The following is a 17,466-nucleotide window of genomic DNA, read 5'->3' as shown; positions in this document are numbered from 1 at the left end:
AATAGGTTGAGTAAATGGGTTAAATATGTAAATGGGCCTCCCATTTGACCTAGTTTTGTAATTTTCCCTAATTTAAATTCTGTAGAACTCTTAGATATAGTATGGATAAAATAATCTTTTTTATAGATAAATATAATAATAGAATTAAAATTAATATATTATATATTATATTATATTTTTTATCAGTAAAAAAGGAGGAAGTTACACATCAGTTCTATCGTTACTGTTTTATATTATATATAGATTTTAATGGGCCACGAAATTCAAGTCCATCCTTAAAAAAAAAAAAAGATTTGGAAAACGAAATAAAAAGCATAATATGTTGAGAGTGGAATTTGAACCCACGCCCTTTCGGACCAGAACCTTAATCTGACGCCTTAGACCAACTCGGCCATCTCAACTTATTGTGTTTTATTTCACATTTTTTCTCTTAATAAACATTTATAATTTGCTTCATCAAATCAAATAATATTTGAATATTTTCAAATTTACTAATATGAGAATAAAATTAAACTAATAAATTTTAAAAATGAGTCAAATATTTGATCCTATAGTGAAAAATTTACGGGTTGTCTGCTTTAAGTCTCGAGTTTGATCATTTAAGTATGAAAAAGAAAAATATTGGTTAGATGATAATCTTCTTAGAAAAGTTGGATTAAAGTTAAATATGATGGTTCTAGCAAAATGAATTAGATTTAACATACTTATAAATTGAGTTTGTTGTTAATCTAACCGTTAATTCGATTGTGATTGTTGAGCTTTGAGATTTATACTTCAGTTTACGATAAAGTTAATAATTTTTTTTAAAGGGGTTTATGAGGTTGGATTCTAAGACGGTGTTTCATTTAATCGAGAAGGACATTACGGATCAATATTGTTATTAAAATAATGTTTAAATTTTAGATTTTCGAATCGAGAGTTGCATTTCACTCATTACTTCATGAAGAAAATTGAATTGTTGCATTAACTTTAATGAAGAGTACATTTCGTTGCTCTTATATTAATTGCATCCATTAACAAAAATTTTTATTTAATCCTTTGACAATAAAATGCAACTTAAACAACGGAACATTTGACTTCTAAAGAAATAATAAGTGTATATTCGAAAAGAATCAATTAATATGTATAGATTAAATTAAAACGTCATGTATTATGAAACAAAAAAAAATCTCTAGAAAAACATTTATCGTGAAACGAAAAGAATAACAATTGAACTTGTTTCTGAGTTCGGATACCTACCCGACTTGTTTGCATCAAGTGTTACGACAACTTCGAATCTTGGTCATCAATTGATTCAGTCAGAAATCTGATATGGTAGAAGTATACAATAACATTAATGGTGTAAGTAAAACATATTAATTGAAGATATACTTTCCAACTAGTTGGATTTCTATAGTTAGTAAAAAAACAGACACATATCACGATTTTTCAACAAAAAAGACTTCTAGATGAACTGAATTGAATTGGCCAAGAGGCACCTTTAACACCCAATAACTCTTAATCAGGCTACCGAAGGTTAAACGAGCCGTTGAGCTTGAGTGATGTTTCAAGCTAGGATGCTCAGTTTGGTAAATGGCCACCCTTCATGGGTAAATCGACCGTCTACGCTTGTTTTTTATGTTAACAAACAATTACGTATTTATTCATTGAGATAATCTTGTTTGGAACTTCGTTAATCATAATTATTTAATAATATTAAAAAAATAAATAATTCAAATAAATAATTATTAAAATAATTAATCATCGTCTGTTTGTATCCTATATTTCAATCCTTTTCTTGTACAAATTGTTGATCTTCTTCTCTTCAACACATTCATATCCCCGTCACAAACCAAAACTAATAACAAAATTTTAAGTAAACTTAAAAAGTCCACAAATGATTTGATTGAATGCAAAGATAATTATTATGATTTAAAAGTTTATAAATAAGGGTCTGTACTTTATGAATTTTGTATTTAAAGGAAATCTGAGTCAATTTTTCGGCCAAACAATACTTGTAGTTTAGTTGATTTATAAATGTACTTTAAATTTTGAATAATTTACAAAGTCAGTCTTTTTTTTTTTTTTTGAAGGAACAAAGTCAGTCTTTTTAATTGCTTCAAATCGCTCATTTTGAGGATAAATAGTTACGACAAGGGCTCAATGAATCAGTAAATAAAAGATCACGATTTGAAGATGATTTTTACTAATGCAAATTGGTACATACAACTTCCAGTGCAGTGCAATATTGTGATCCTGCATTCCACATCTTGTGCAAATTTTCCTTACTGCATACAACTGGTTCTGTTTGAGGCTCAGCCAATCATGTCATCAACAATCTTGTGCCATGGATAAACAACCCAGGAGCTCTTTCTTTGAAGAACAACACAATTCTTCCTGAGTCAACATATAGACAATCATTTCCTGCAGTTCTCTAATGAAAAAAGCATCTTCAGTTCTTCAATACGTTTAGTTCGAAAATCTTGATCAGTTAATGTACCGCCAATCATCCGCTGCTCGCATGCTTGCACTACCTCCATTCGAGAAATTTTGCAGTACTCCCGAAATAATACTCCCGACTAATGAAAATCGTTTTGAATATCACTGCATGGAAATAATTGGTGGAAAAAAATATATATTATATACATATGTCCTGAATTCATTGGTCGGGACCGGAGTACCCTAAAATTTTCCACCTACGTTCTTTCCTCAACAGTTCCCTGTTTTTTTTGGACTGCATACAGATATAATAGGTTAAGATTCCGAAACAAATAATGGACCACAAAAATGTCGATAATTATGATTCTAGGCAAATGAATTTCAAAGCTTAATCTTCCAGCCAAAGGAAAAGAAGAAGAAAAGGCCTATTTCTGTTTTAAAACGTATTAGAAGTTTGGCAGGCACAAACTTTAGCTCAATGTGATCATGTCAGCAGTCATGTTACCAGTGTCAAAAACAGTGAAAGATGAATAAGCTCCAACATTTTGACTCTACATGTCGAGTTCAAGAACAAAAGTTCACCTTTACAATGAATTTGTTCGTCCGATGAGATGAATTCGTATAGCAGCTTGTTCAGGGTTCCACCAAAGATCCTACAGAGAGCTTCATTGTTAATTATGGATCATAAAGGAAAGTAGTGCAGTGTAGATTGGCCAGAATGATATAAAAGCATGTAGAGAAAAATTAGCATAGCCAACGGATGGCCTAAAAGTTAAGTCACATTCTTCGAATTTGAATGAATAAGCATGTATACACTTGTTTTGTTTTCTTAAGTACAAAACTCTGAAAATTAGTAACAGATTCATGAATAAGCTTGGATTCTCTCAGAATATCTCAAATGCACAAGACAACAATCTCATTCAAAATCCTATGAAATTAACAAGGGAAAAACTGTTGAAACACATTTCCACAAGATTTTGATTTGACAAAATTATTTAAGTATAATTAAATATTCTATAACACATTAAGTTTAAATGCTTTGATTTATTGTTACTAATGTGTTTGTTCAATGTTTAGCTTATAATTGTTATAAGACATAAAGATCATAAGGCCCAAGTCCTATATGGAAGTCAAAGCCCAAGTCAAACAAGGCCAAAGTCACTCAGCCCGCGTGTTTCAAAACGCTGCCGTTGAGTATTGAAACGGAGCTCACCAATGAAGGATCGAGAAGATCCACGTAGACAACTTCGGTATGAAGCTGCTGAGCTGTCTCGACAAAACGTACAAAATAGTCGCTGACTACAAAGCAACTTCCAGACCAAGTATTTCCTTTGTTGGTAAAGAACAGAAGACGCAGGAAGCTGTTTGTTTGACATTACCCGATTTGGAGGAACATACTGCCACACTGACCGAAGAACAGAAGATGCTGGAATCTGATTGGTTAAGAGAACTGCTGAACAGACTGAGTGAAAGCGACATGAAGCCGTTTCCCTCCAACGGTTATTTCGAAATTCGAAATAACCAGTAGCTCTCACAGCTCTCTATAAATAGAGCATTCAGAATCCACATTCAACAGAGAACTTTGAGCAAAAGCCGTTACGCTGACCAAACGTGTACAAAAGTTCTCCATCAAAAGCAAAGCAAATTCTTACACCACAAGCTTATTCATTTGTGTAAAAGTCTAGAGTGATTGATCCTCAATCATCTAAGGTGTTCTAGCAATTGTTGTTTAGGACAAATCTTAATCATTTCTAGGAATAGAAAGGAGAAGCTGAGTACTCGGTTTTAGTACTTGGTGAATTAGAATAGAAGTGAGTAGAGGTATAGAGGAAGGTACTCTTGTTATACTCAGCTTCTGATTTGTAAAGGGTTTTCGAGTCTCTACCTTTAAAGAGCTCAGTAGTGAATTGGAAATCTCGGAACGTGTTCCGGGGACAGGACGTAGGCTTAGAAGAAGCCGAACCTGGATAACTCCGCTGAGTGAAGTATTTCTAACCCTTAACTCCTTAACATATTGCTTGCTTAAAACAATCTAAAACTGACCAAGTAAAAGAGGTCAAGCTGAGTTGTGCGCTGCAAACAAAGTAGTTCAGGAATAGACTCTAAGTGCTATTTCCTGACTTATGCAACGAAACTGACCTAGTCACTAGTTGACTAAGCCAGTGTCTTGCTGATTGCTCAGCGCCGCTGTCATATAATCTTTTCTTAAGAAAAAGAAATTTGCCCTAATCATTTAAAAAGGTCAAATAGTTCCTAACCCCCCCTTGGAACTATATTTGCAACCTTACAAGGGACCAACAAGTGGTATCAGAGCCTAAAAGCTCATTACTATAGGTCTAACAACCTTGAGTTGATCCATACCATGGGCGAAAACAGCACTCGGTTTCTCCCTGGAAACCAGACAACTCAGATATTACCTGAGGGGCTGTCCATTACCAGGCCTCCCTTATTCTTCGGGTCAAACTATACCTTTTGGAAGAATAGGATGAAGAACTTCATTCAAGCTACAAATATGAGTGCCTAGCTATCTATAGTCCAAGGCCCGTTTGTACCTGTGAAAGTTGTTGCTGGCCAGTCAGTTGTTAAAGCTGAGGTTGAATGGACAGAGGATGATCTCAAGAAGCTACAAAATCATGTTTCGGCTATAAATATACTTCACTGTGCGCTGGATGCTGCAGAATACAACAAAATATCAGGTTGTGAGTCAGCACAGGAGATCTGGAAGAAGCTGGAGGTGACCTACGAAGGAACCAACAAGGTGAAGGAGTCCAAGGTCAACCAGCAAATGAGATTGTATGAGCTGTTCGAAATGAACAATGATGAGGGGATTTCTGAGATGAATGCAAGATTCACCAACATCATAAATGAGCTCAAAAGACTTGGAAAAATCTTCACTGAGGAAGAACAAGTCAAGAAGATACTCAGAAGTCTTCCTAAGGACTGGCAAGCCAAGAAGACAGCCGTTGAAGAAGCTCAGGATTTAACCACCTATAAATATGATGAACTCATCGGCTCACTGCTGACCCATGAGATATCCATGAAGAATTTCGAGGTGAAGGAAAAATCCGAAGACAAGAAGCAAAAATCACTTGTCATGAAAGCTGACTCAACTGATGATGGCTCAACTGACGATGAGGAGATGGCTATGTTCACGAGGAAAATGAAGAGGCTGTTCAAAAGAAATGACAAATACTCCAAAAAGCCTTATAGAAAATTCGACAGGTATAAGGCTGACTCAAGTGACAGCAAATTCAAGAAGGACAACTCAAAGCCCATTACATGCTTTGAGTGCCATCAAACCGGACACATCAAGTCAAGCTGTCCAACGCTGAGGAAAGACAAAAAGAATGGAAAGAAGGCAATGGTGGCAACATGGAGTGACAGTGATGATTCTTCATCAACTGAAGCTGAGGCCACAGAGTCAGCAAATATATGTTTCATGGCTGACGAACTTGCTGAACCATGCATTTCTGAGCATGCTGACCAATCTGATGAGTCAGAAAATGAAGAGCAATCTAATGAGGTAATCTCACTCTCTCAACTCAGAAATGAAATGGGTAATGCCCTGAGTGATCTGTATACACTTGTAAAAAAGTGTAACAAGAAGATTAAAGCACTCAGCCGGCGCTGTGATGAAGTGGAAGAGGTCAAACTGAGTGACCTTAGATACCTTCTTCAAGACAACTCAGTTCTGCATGAAAATATGAAAACCATTCATGAGTCTGTCTCTGAAGTCCAGTCAGTTTCAAAGAAACTGAGGAAGGATGTCACAACCATTCAGAACCAATTAAAGGTTCCACATAAAAACAATTTTCCTCTGAGAACTCAGTATCAAGGTACTCAGTACCAAGGTACTCAGCAGAGAAGAAATCCCCAGCGAAGAGTCCAGTGTGACTTTTATGGGAAGTTAGGACACACCACTAAGGTGTGCTGGCACGCTCAGCACTGGGGTGCTGACAAGTCAGTAAAGAATCCTAAACATAAAGTCAGTTGTGACTTCTGTGGAAAAAGTGGCCATACTATCAATATGTGTCGCCATAAAATAAAATATGATGCTTTACCTGTGGAATCTAACAAGTCAGGACCCAAAAAGAATTGGGTACCTAAAGGAAACTGATCACAATGCAGGTAAGCCTGAGATGTGCCGAGAAGTAAAAAATGTGGTATATCGACAGCGCATGCTCAAGGCATATGACGGGTGATGAAACTCAATTCATCACGTTTGAACGTAAACGAGGAGGAAGCGTAAGTTTTGGAGACAACAGAAAGGGTAAGATAGTAGGATCAGGCACCGTTGGAGGTAATCCCACTATTGAATCTGTCTCCCTAGTCAGCGGACTCAAATATAACTTACTCAGCGTAGCTCAGCTATGTGATAATGGGAGAAAAGTTATATTTGATGATACTGGATGTAAAATATATGAGGGAAAAACAAATGAGTTAATTTTAACTGCCCCTCGGATAGACAATGTCTTCATGCTGAACCTAGAAAAGGAGTTTTCAAAAACTGTATGCTTAGTCACAAAAGAAGAAAATTCCTAGCTATGTCACATGAGACTTGGTCATGTAAGCATGAACCTTCTGGCCAAATTAGCAAGAAAGCAACTGGTTGAGGGACTGCCTGAACTTAAATTTCAAAAAGACCAACTATGTCACGCTTGCCAAGCTGGAAAACAAACCAAACAATCTTTTCATAGTAAAGACATTGTCTCAACTAAACGTCCGTTAGAGTTACTACACTTGGATCTCTTTGGTCCAGTCCAGCCGCTGAGTCTGGGTGGAAGAAGATTTTCCTTGGTCATTGTAGATGACTTCTCTCGGTATACGTGGGTTATCTTGCTGACCAGCAAGGATGAGACCTTTGAGACATTTTCAAACTTGGTTAGAAAAATTGAAAATGAAAAAGACCTAAAATTAGCTCATATCCGTAGTGATAACGGTGGAGAATTCAAAAACCAAAAGTTTGTTGAATTCTGTGAAGCCAGCGGCATTGACCACAATTTCTCTGCTCCTAGAACGCCTCAGCAAAATGGGGTTGTAGAAAGGAAGAACAGGACTTTGGTTGAAATAGCCAGGACAATGCTGGATGAGCATAGGCTTCCAAAGTATTTTTGGGCCACGTTTACAAACTCAAAAAGGCTCTGTATGGCCTCAAGCAAGCACCACGTGCTTGGTATGAGAGGCTGACCAACTTCTTACTGACTAAAAACTATGTCAGGGGTCAAGCTGATACAACCTTATTCATTAAGAGAAAGGGTAAAGATACCCTGCTGGCTCAAATATATGTAGATGACATTATATTTGGTGCTACTAATGAATCTATGTGAAAGGAATTTAGCAAGCAAATGCAGACTGAATTCGAAATGTCAATGATGGGAGAACTCAAGTTCTTCCTTGGACTTCAAATTAAGAAAGGAAAGAATGGCATATTCATCAGTCAAGCTAAATATGCCAAGGAGATATTGAAGAAATATGAACTAGAACACTGTAAGCCAATATCCACTCCTATGGGCACTGACACTGTCCTCTGTGCTGATGAAAATGGTAAGTCAGTAGACAGCAAGTTGTACCGAGGTATGATTGGCTCTTTACTTTACTTAACAGCAAGTAGGCCGGACATTCAGTTCTCAGTATGTTATTGTGCTAGATATCAGGCTAACCCTAAGGAATCTCATTACATAGCTGTAAAAAGGATCCTTAGATATTTGCAAAGCTCAGTAAATGCAGGATTGTGGTATCCAAACACTCATGACTTTACACTCATTGGATACACTGACGCTGACTATGGACGGGACAAGCTCGAAAGAAAAAGCACCTCTGGAGGATGCCATTTCCTAGGAAGCTGTCTTGTATCCTGGTTCAGCAAGAAGCAGGCGTCAGTAGCCCTGTCCACAACTGAAGCTGAGTACATTGCTGCTGGCAGCTGTGTTGCTCAAGTCCTATGGATTAAGCAACAGCTTGAAGATTATTGTGTTCAAACAAAGACAATTGAAGTTAAATGCGACAACAAAAGTGCAATTGACCTCTCAAAGAACCCAATCCAGCACAGCAGGATGAAGCATGTCAGCATAAGACATCACTTCATCAGAGATCATGTACTCAAGAAAGAAATCAAGCTGACTTATGTACCAACAGATGAGCAGCTCGCTGATATCTTTACAAAGCCTCTAGCACGAGAGCAATTCAGCATACTGAGAGAAGCCATTGGTATGTTTAATCCACTGTCTTAAATTCCTAAGTAAAAATGTGATATGATGCATGATGAGTGAGTGATACCATGCTGAGTGTCTAAAGATTTTCATTCAAAATCACATGCCCAGAAATAAATGCACACTGAGTGAGTTATCTCATGCCGAGTAACTAACCTCTATAACTATCCGTTGAACAAAACTGACTACTCAGAATATGAAACGTTTATAACAACAAACGCTGAGTAAAAGTAATTATTAGCATTTAATGCCACCACACGCGTAATGACACCTGTACTGCGCATGCGCCGAATACGTCTTAAAGTGTCATAAATGTCAGGTTTTTCTGCCGATTGGACAACCCAAGGGCAAAACCGACCTAAATTCAAACGGAAACCTAAGTTAAAAAATCTATAAATAGTGGGTATTTCCCCACTACCTTCTTTCTACGCGTACTGAACTTTAGAAAGCTTCAGAATTTTCCTTAAGCACTTAAGAACTTCAGAACTTCAAAAAATGTCTTTCAGCAAAAATACCTTCTCTCCAACCCTCAAATCCACTAATCAGGCTGGTCCTTCAACTAGCATGGTAAGAAGGATGATCAAGGTACACTCTTGGGCCAAGAATCAAGAAGTACTAAGGAGCCGATACTTTCCTTCTGGTTTCGTCTCTTCTGCGAAACCATTCTGTGAATGGATCGAAAAGAACAAATGGAAATGTCTCTTCTCTCTTTCTGGACAAACCTATCCCAAGATAGTGCGAGAATTCTATTCCAACCTGCACGTTGATGCAGATGACTCTGACTACTTAGAGACCACAGTTAAAGGTCAAAAGATAGTGATAACTCCTGATTATCTAGCAACACTGCTAGATATACCAAACACAGGGATCCAGTTCAGGACAACAAAGGAGCCAATACCAAAAGCGGTCGCAGAAAAGATGAAGGGGTTCTGTAAACCCAGAGGCCACAAAGGAGAAGTACCCAGCACCTGCATGGGCAAAAATCAGAAGATGGTCCACTTCATGCTAACCAACTTCATCTTTCCTAAACTTAGCTCACCCTCATCCGCCTCCAACTTTGAACAATGTTTCATCTGGCATATGCTGACCAGCACTCCATTCAATCTTCCTGTCTTTTTGGTCGGAGCTTTTCAACGAAGTGGACGGAAGCTCCGTTTGGGTTATCTCATCACAAAGATAATACAGGACAAGAATATAGAGACTATAGGTGAAATAAGTTCATCAGGAAATGTTATCACTGCAGGACTGTTGAATGGACTATCACATAGTCAACCCTTGAAAGGATATGACGGACATGGAAACACTGAGAAGGAGGATATTGTGGCTGAGATTGAGCAACCCATTGGAGAAATGGAAAATCTAACAGATCTGGAGCAGTCTGCTGAAATTGCTCAATCTGATGAGGATACAGAACCAACAAATGAACCTAAAACTGAGTATACTTCTACTGTGCCAACTGTGATTGCTCAAGCTGAGAAGGAGAAGAAAAAGGGAACCTGCTCGAAGGATATTCGTACTGTCCCAAGAAAAGTTAGGCTAATGCAAAGAAACAAAAAGAAAACTGATCAGGAAATAGCTGAGTCAGCTCAGAAGAAAATGAGAACAGCAGGAGATATGGATAAAGAAGAAGAAACTGTTCTTGAGCCCAACATCACTCAAGAGGCTTCTCCACAAAAACAAGCCTCTGTTCCTCAAAATGAGAAACAAGCCAAAAGCCCTGCTAGTCCAAAAGAAGCTCAAATTCTGCCTCCAACTCAATACCAGAGTAACTCAGCACCTGAAGTCAACACACCCCATAGTCCTGTTGCTACTCAAGGCACTCAGTGCGAGCCCACTCCTACCAAATTTGCACACCTAGGTGCTACTGAATCAGGACGGCGTGTCATTGCCTCAGCTCACACTCTGCTTAAAGAACAAGTTCATCCTCCACCAAACCATAACCAGTCCACTCAAGATCAGTCCTCACATCCATCTGTAACTCACCAAATTCTTAGTGAAATCCATGACCTGATCAACCACTTCTCTTTGGTTCAGGCGCAGCAACCAACCCAAGCTCAAATGACCAAAATGACCGAACTCATGTTGACTATGGTCAATCACATGAATTCTTTGGAGGGTCAAATTCGTCTGCTGTAAGAACTCACCAAGTCCACTGCCCCTACCGGGAATTTTCCTACTGTTGATGCTGGCAAAACAGGGGAGAAAAGTGGCAATTCAGGAGAAGGAACTAAAAGTTAGAAGTTAGGGAAGAATTTAGAAGTTAGGAATTCCCTTTGCTGTATGTCCTTATCTCTATTCAAATGTTAAGTATTATCTGAATGCATGCTGCGTAAAAATTAATGTTTGAACTTGTCTAAAATAAGCCATTGAACAACTTAATTACTCAGCGCTCTTGTACTATACAAATCTTCCGCTGAATACTGAGTAAAATAGAATATATCCCATAAGTTGGCCTATACTTGAAAACTGACCTTAGACTTATTCAATTAAACCTTAAAATGTTTAGAGTAAAACGAAGTCAGTAGCTCAGCCCTTACGGGGGAGTTTACTTAAGCAAATAGGTCAACTATCATGGGGGGCTCAAGGCTGAGTTCCTTGTTGAATAGTTTTGCCAACATCAAAATGGGGGAATTTGTTGAAACACCTTTCCACAAGATTTTGATTTGACAAAATTATTTAAGTATAATTAAATATTCTATAACACATTAAGTTTAAATGCTTTGATTTATTGTTACTAATGTGTTTGTTCAATGTTGAGCTTATAATTGTTATAAGACATAAAGATCATAAGGCTCAAGTCCTATATGGAAGTCAAAGCCCAAGTCAAACAAGGCCAAGGCCACTCAGCCCGCATGTTTCAAAACGCTGCCGTTGAGTATTGAAACGGAGCTCACCAATGAAGGATCGAGAAGATCCATGTAGACAACTTCGGTATGAAGCTGCTGAGCTGTCTCGACAAAACGTACAAGACAGTCGCTGACTACAAAGCAACTTCCAGACCAAGTATTTCCTTTGTTGGTAAAGAACAGAAGACGCAGGAAGCTGTCTGTTTGACATTACCCGATTTGGAGGAACATACTGCCACACTGACCGAAGAACAGAAGATGCTGGAATCTGATTGGTTAAGAGAACTGCTGAACAGACTGAGTGAAAGCGACATGAAGCCGTTTCCCTCCAACGGTTATTTCGAAATTCGAAATAACCAGAAGCTCTCACAGCTCTCTATAAATAGAGCATTCAGAATCCACATTCAACAGAGAACTTTGAGCAAAAGCCGTTACGCTGACCAGACGTGTACAAAAGTTCTCCATCAAAAGCAAAGCAAATTCTTATACCACAAGCTTATTCATTTGTGTAAAAGTCTAGAGTGATTGATCCTCAATCATCTAAGGTGTTCTAGCAATTGTTGTTTAGGACAAATCTTAATCATTTCTAGGAATAGAAAGGAGAAGCTGAGTACTCGGTTTTAGTACTTGGTGAATTAGAATAGAAGTGAGTAGAGGTATAGAGGAAGGTACTCTTGTTATACTCAGCTTCTGATTTGTAAAGGGTTTTCGAGTTTCTACCTTTAAAGAGCTCAGTAGTGAATTGGAAATCTCGGAACGTGTTTCGGGGACAGGACGTAGGCTTAGAAGAAGCCGAACCTGGATAACTCCGCTGAGTGAAGTATTTCTAACCCTTAACTCCTTAACATATTGCTTGCTTAAAACAAACTAAAACTGACCAAGTAAAAGAGGTCAAACTGAGTTGTGCGCTGCAAACAAAGTAGTTCAGGAATAGACTCTAAGTGCTATTTCCTGACTTATGCAACGAAACTGACCTAGTCACTAGTTGACTAAGCCAGTGTCTTGCTGATTGCTCAGCGCCGCTGTCATATAATCTTTTCTTAAGAAAAAGAAATTTGCCCTAATCATTTAAAAAGGTCAAATAGTTCCTAACCCCCCCCCCCCCCCTTGGAACTATATTTGCAACCTTACAAGGGACCAACAAAAACTGGTGAAATTACTAATTAAGTTTCAAAATCAAGTTTATGATCCAAAATAAAGAGCAGACCAAAATATATGAGTTACAGCTTTTAGTTACTTACATTCTTAGTATTTATAGGAAATGATGGGACCATTCACTCTTCATTCCTGCCTCTATCGCCATTCTTAGAGCCTCGCCAACCACTCCAGACCTCGTTACAGTCATAGCCAGGTTTCTCAGAAATGCTTCTTGACATCCATAAATACATGGCCTTTTAAGAGATGGATGCATTCTAGGTAAATCAGTTAATTGTTGGAAACCTGAAATTTCAAGTTGTTCGAGGAGAGGAAGGACAATCTCTAATTATAAGCTTGCGAAGCTTATGGAATCTTCCCCCAGAAGCTCCATTTAGAGTATTACACCAAGACCAGTGCTTCCAGTCTGACATATCTTGCATCTCTAGAAACTCCAAACAAGGAAAGGAAGAATCATCCCCATAAAACTCGCTCCCTACTTCTTCCACTGCACTCAAACCTCGTATTTTCAACTTTTTCAGCGAGGGTAGTCGTCCAAGCAGTGGCAAAACTTTGACATCATTACAAGACAGCAACTTCAGCTTTAGCATCTGACTGAAAATGGGATCTCCTACCCATGATGGGAATTGCCTACCGCCATAACCTGAAATTGAAACACTTGTTGCATTTTGATGAGGCTCCAGTGATTTCAGAATCTGCTCATCCTGAATATTTGAATTGACAACTTTACGATCTCCCCATTTAAAGTGTAATTTAAGGAGTCCAGGCTTCTCCTTAATAAGATTCTCATCCGTAATATCTCTCACATTTTGTAGCCCTTCAATCTCAAGCTTCCCTGCTAATTGAGGAAGTTTCTTCAACTCTGATATCTTTAGCCCATCATTCCCTTCTCCCACTATGAACTTGCTCAACATGCGCAGCCTTGTCAGATTACCAATTTTCGACATTTCTTTCAAAGACTCAGTCTTACTAATATCAAGATACAACAAGTTGGTTAAATTACAAATGCTTTTCGGTAACTCAATAAGCTCACCACAATTGTACAGCTTCAGCGTTTCCAAGTGAAAGAGTTTACCAATTGATTCTGGCAACTTTCTAATATCAGTGGAAGACAAGTCAAGGTACCTTAATTGCTTCAATTCACCAACACAACTTGGCAACTCCACAATTTCATAATGTGTTAGTGACAGTACCCTTAAGCATTTTAATTTTGGCAGCAGATCATACAACACCTTTCTACTCAAACAGCTTTTGCTATGATACTTGGATTGCCGCAGAGACAAAAAATTCCTCAATTTGTTCATCTCATAAAAGCATTCGAATCTTCGAGAAACATTGTACTCTCGATGAATGAATGATGAATGACGAACATATGCATAAGACTCAACACCTGCCGACTCATTATCAACCAAGTGAAAACAAGTGCCTCTGCTAACAAAGCGAGCAAGATCATTGATAAGGTCATGGATCACATATCTTGATTTATTATCATTAGATTGTTGAAAAAATGATCTTGATAATAACTCATCAAAGTATTCATGACCTAAATCATCCATTTGCTTCACTTTATTAGTCTGCTGACACAAAAAACCTTCTACCATCCATAAGAAAACCAATTCATCCCTATCAAACTCATAATCCTTGGGAAAAATTGAACAATACCCAAAACATCGCTTCAAGGGAGGAGGGAGATGGAGATAGCTCAGCCTCAAGGCAGGAAGAATATTGCTTTTGTTGTCAGGTAAATCCCATATCTCACTCTTCAGTATTTCCTTCCACGCATTAGTGTTGGATTTACCTCTTAGAAGGCCACCTAGTGCTTTAGCAGCCAAAGGTAATCTCGTGCATCTTTTGACGATCTCTTCACCTATTGCTTTTAAATCCAAGTGCTGATCAAAGTTAGTTGCTCCTAAAGCATGTTGGCAAAACACAGACAAGCATTCATCATAAGACAGCTCTTTGAGTTTATGAGCGGTAGTAGAAGTACCTGCCATCGATGAAAATCCTAAATTTAGTTGTTCATTATAAGAAAGATGTGAACTAGTAAATCAATCAATTAATTACCTGTTGTCATATCTGCAACGTTCTGAAGGCGAGTTGTGATGATAATTCTGCTTCCTAGTGCTCCTGCTTCAAATGGACCACATAAAAGTGTCCAATCCTCATACTTCTCTGACCAAACATCATCCAATATAATTAAAAACTTCTTTCCAGACAATTTATGCTTCAGCTTCACTTGTAATGAATTCAAATCTTTATCTTTATCATTGTTGTCATCAACAGATTGAAAGATTGTTTTGGTAACAGTGATAACTCGGGGAAAAATCCTTGATCGGAGCACTTCCCTGTGAGGCGTCGTTGGGATCGGCCGGGGACACTTCGATGCCAAAGTCAGTAAGGAAGATCAAGAGAGCAAACTGAATTGACAAAGAGTAAGTGAATGTGTACCTTGATAGCCTAAGGATGTAGGCTATATATAGCTAGGAAGTTGTAACCTTCAGCAACTAGAAAGTCTCCATTAATGTTCCATTAATGGCGGTTACAAGTTACCTTTAAACTGGCGGTTAGCTAATTGATAGCTCATTAATGGCCTTCATGGCCGAGTCGGTTTTAGCCGTTACAGTGGCGAATCAAGTGAATGAGGAGATTCGCCTTATAGGTTCGCCAGCGGATCTCTTTGAGCGGGATCGTGGAGATCCGCCGGCCGGATCTCCTTTGGGGATTAATACGCGGCGTTCTCTAGGTGAATATCCATTTTGGTCCTTAGGATAATATCTCAATGTTATCAAACAGTAATGAGTTATCATTGTAAATGAGCTGAGCTAAAGTTGTCTTGCCAACACCCCCCATGCCAGTTATGGGAATGACGGCAACATTAACATCACCATCTGAAGCCTTCAACAATTCCAGCACTGCCTTTTTATCTTCCTTTCGACCATACACCTTTGCTTCATTCACCAAAGAGGTTGAGGGTGGTCTTTCACTCTCCTGGGTGAACCTGCTGCTTATATTGGACTCCTGAAGATTCAGGTCATCTTTTTGTTTGATAATCTCATCTAATCTTGCCGTAATCTTGTCTACCTTGGAAATTATCTCTCTATTGAACTTAATAGTTTTTGGATTCACTGCAACACAGCATGAAGAGAGGATTCTGCGCACATTACTCTGATGGATTTTGTTATTTTGATCCTCCAAATTGCGCTGTTGAACCTCAGTTGCAAGTTCATCAAGTACATCTTCCAGATCGTAAGCCAAGTGTTTTAGATCAGTCAACCACATCTCCACCAACTGGTTGGCAATCTGCATCTCTGCATTAGTAAGCACAGCATCAATCCTCTTGAGCATCTTGTCCCACCTCTGGAGTTGTACTGGGACTTGCTTTTGATCCACATACTTGAGCCAGTCAATGGACTTCAATCTGTCAAAAACCGCATCAAAGAAAATAGAAAGGATTGGACCAGCGACTGCTTCCATTGCAAGGATTCTTGGGGCGAGGAAGTAGAAAGTATACTAGCCCAAGTTTTGTTTTGAAAGAAAGAAAAATGAAAACCCAAAGTCTATATAGCAGAGCAGTTGTAAATTACTTCAAAATTTCACTTGTTTTGGTTTAAAGTTGAAATAAAACTCGTTACTCTCTTTTCTTCTTGATGAGTGGTATGGCCTACCATATCAAAAGACAGCACAAGAAAGTTGAAGAAAGATACTGACTAACTACCTTCATTCCATAATGAAGGAGACTCACAGTGACTTGTAAAGGCATTATAGAGATGAGAAAAGTAGGAGAGAGATTTTTTTTTTGTTTCGTTGAGAGTTGAAATCTTTTGTTTTGTTGTTGCCTTTTGTTTTTAAGAGTGCTATGGCCTACCCTGGCAAAGGAAAATTCAGAGAAAGAAGTGTTCAGTGATTTCATTGGACTAGTAAAACAAGTCGTGAGAAAAATATAATATAATATTTCCACAATGGCAACTTAAAAATAGGGTATAAAAAAATATATATAGCTTAATGAAATGGATAACTGTCAGAAACAGAATACATTTCAAACCCAGCCCAAAGAAGTAAAATTCAATTCATAAAAGTCTAACGACTCCTTCAACTTTGAAAATGGCCGATCAGCCCCTTAAAGTTGTTTAAAACAATATGATGAACCCCTAACTCCTGCATGAGGGAAGCAAATGAAGATTTAGACAAGTAGCATTGTGTATCACTTTAAGCAAGTTCAGAAGGTCAAGAAGTCCTTTTAAGCAAGTTCTAGCAATATGTAGATCACTTTAAGCAATTTCAAAGTGTGTGTGTGGAGGACAATTGGCTTTTATAGCCAACTTGAAGGGATTGTATATGTATTAGGTCCAATTTCTATGTGTATTATACAATCTTATATCAACTGAGATCGATCATTTGGAATTTTGTATTAATATATGTTAAAATTTAGATACTTTTATGTTAATTATGCTAAAGTTGAACAGCAATTGTTGCGTTTTATCCATGGATAATAATTCAACTAGAACGAAATTTATAAAATAAACATTCACAAGAATCAAAATATTGTCTATATTTTCATGGTTCAGTTGACCTTTTACTCGTGCGCCTCCTACGTCCCCATCCACATTACTCTGTAATTGGTGTTCTTCATACGCCTGTGAGGGCGCCATTCGTTCTCTTTGGGCGAGATTACGATAGCAGGATTAGAATTGGCTAGGGTTTCTGAATTATCGAATTGAGGGACATATTGTTTTGCACCGGCATTGTAATCGTCTGAAGTGTCGAATTGAAAAGATAGTTTAGGTTTAAGTGTTGATTTGGAGGCTAAATTTGTGAGAATTGAGAACGAGAGCTGCATT

General features: G+C 38.1%; 2 protein-coding genes and 1 non-coding gene across 4 annotated transcripts; all 3 read right to left on the bottom strand.

Annotated features, from left to right (window-relative positions):
* Positions 1–320: 320 nt before the first annotated feature.
* On the bottom strand, positions 321–401 carry TRNAL-AAG (transfer RNA leucine (anticodon AAG)). Its single transcript has one exon. It is a non-coding gene; the product is annotated as a tRNA-Leu (tRNA).
* A 1,596-nt stretch (positions 402–1,997) lies between these two features.
* LOC136224026 (putative disease resistance RPP13-like protein 1) lies at positions 1,998–15,020 on the bottom strand (the record flags this gene model as incomplete). The annotated part of the gene is made up of 4 exons (XM_066012238.1): positions 1,998–2,583; positions 3,001–3,071; positions 12,715–14,615; positions 14,693–15,020. Coding segments are annotated over 2 exons (2,022 nt in total), but the record flags the coding sequence as incomplete, so codon positions are not given.
* On the bottom strand, positions 14,842–16,424 carry LOC136224027 (putative disease resistance RPP13-like protein 1). 2 transcript variants are annotated; one of them, XM_066012240.1, is made up of 2 exons: positions 15,077–16,424; positions 14,842–14,973 (listed from the first exon to the last, which is right to left on the bottom strand). In XM_066012240.1, the coding sequence occupies exon 1, from the start codon at positions 16,100–16,102 to the stop codon at positions 15,392–15,394; it is 711 nt and encodes a 236-aa protein (XP_065868312.1). In that variant the 5' UTR covers positions 16,103–16,424; the 3' UTR covers positions 14,842–14,973; positions 15,077–15,391. The 2 variants fall into 2 exon arrangements, with proteins under 2 accessions (XP_065868312.1, XP_065868311.1); XM_066012239.1 differs by having other exon boundaries at positions 14,880–15,005.
* Between the last annotated feature and the right edge of the window lie 1,042 nt (positions 16,425–17,466).

The sequence above is a fragment of the Euphorbia lathyris genome, chromosome 3, assembly GCF_963576675.1.
Source record: "Euphorbia lathyris chromosome 3, ddEupLath1.1, whole genome shotgun sequence".
Taxonomy (NCBI): Eukaryota; Viridiplantae; Streptophyta; class Magnoliopsida; order Malpighiales; family Euphorbiaceae; genus Euphorbia; species Euphorbia lathyris.
Note: the sequence above shows the minus strand (reverse complement) of the source record. Positions and strands in the feature narration are given on the sequence as shown.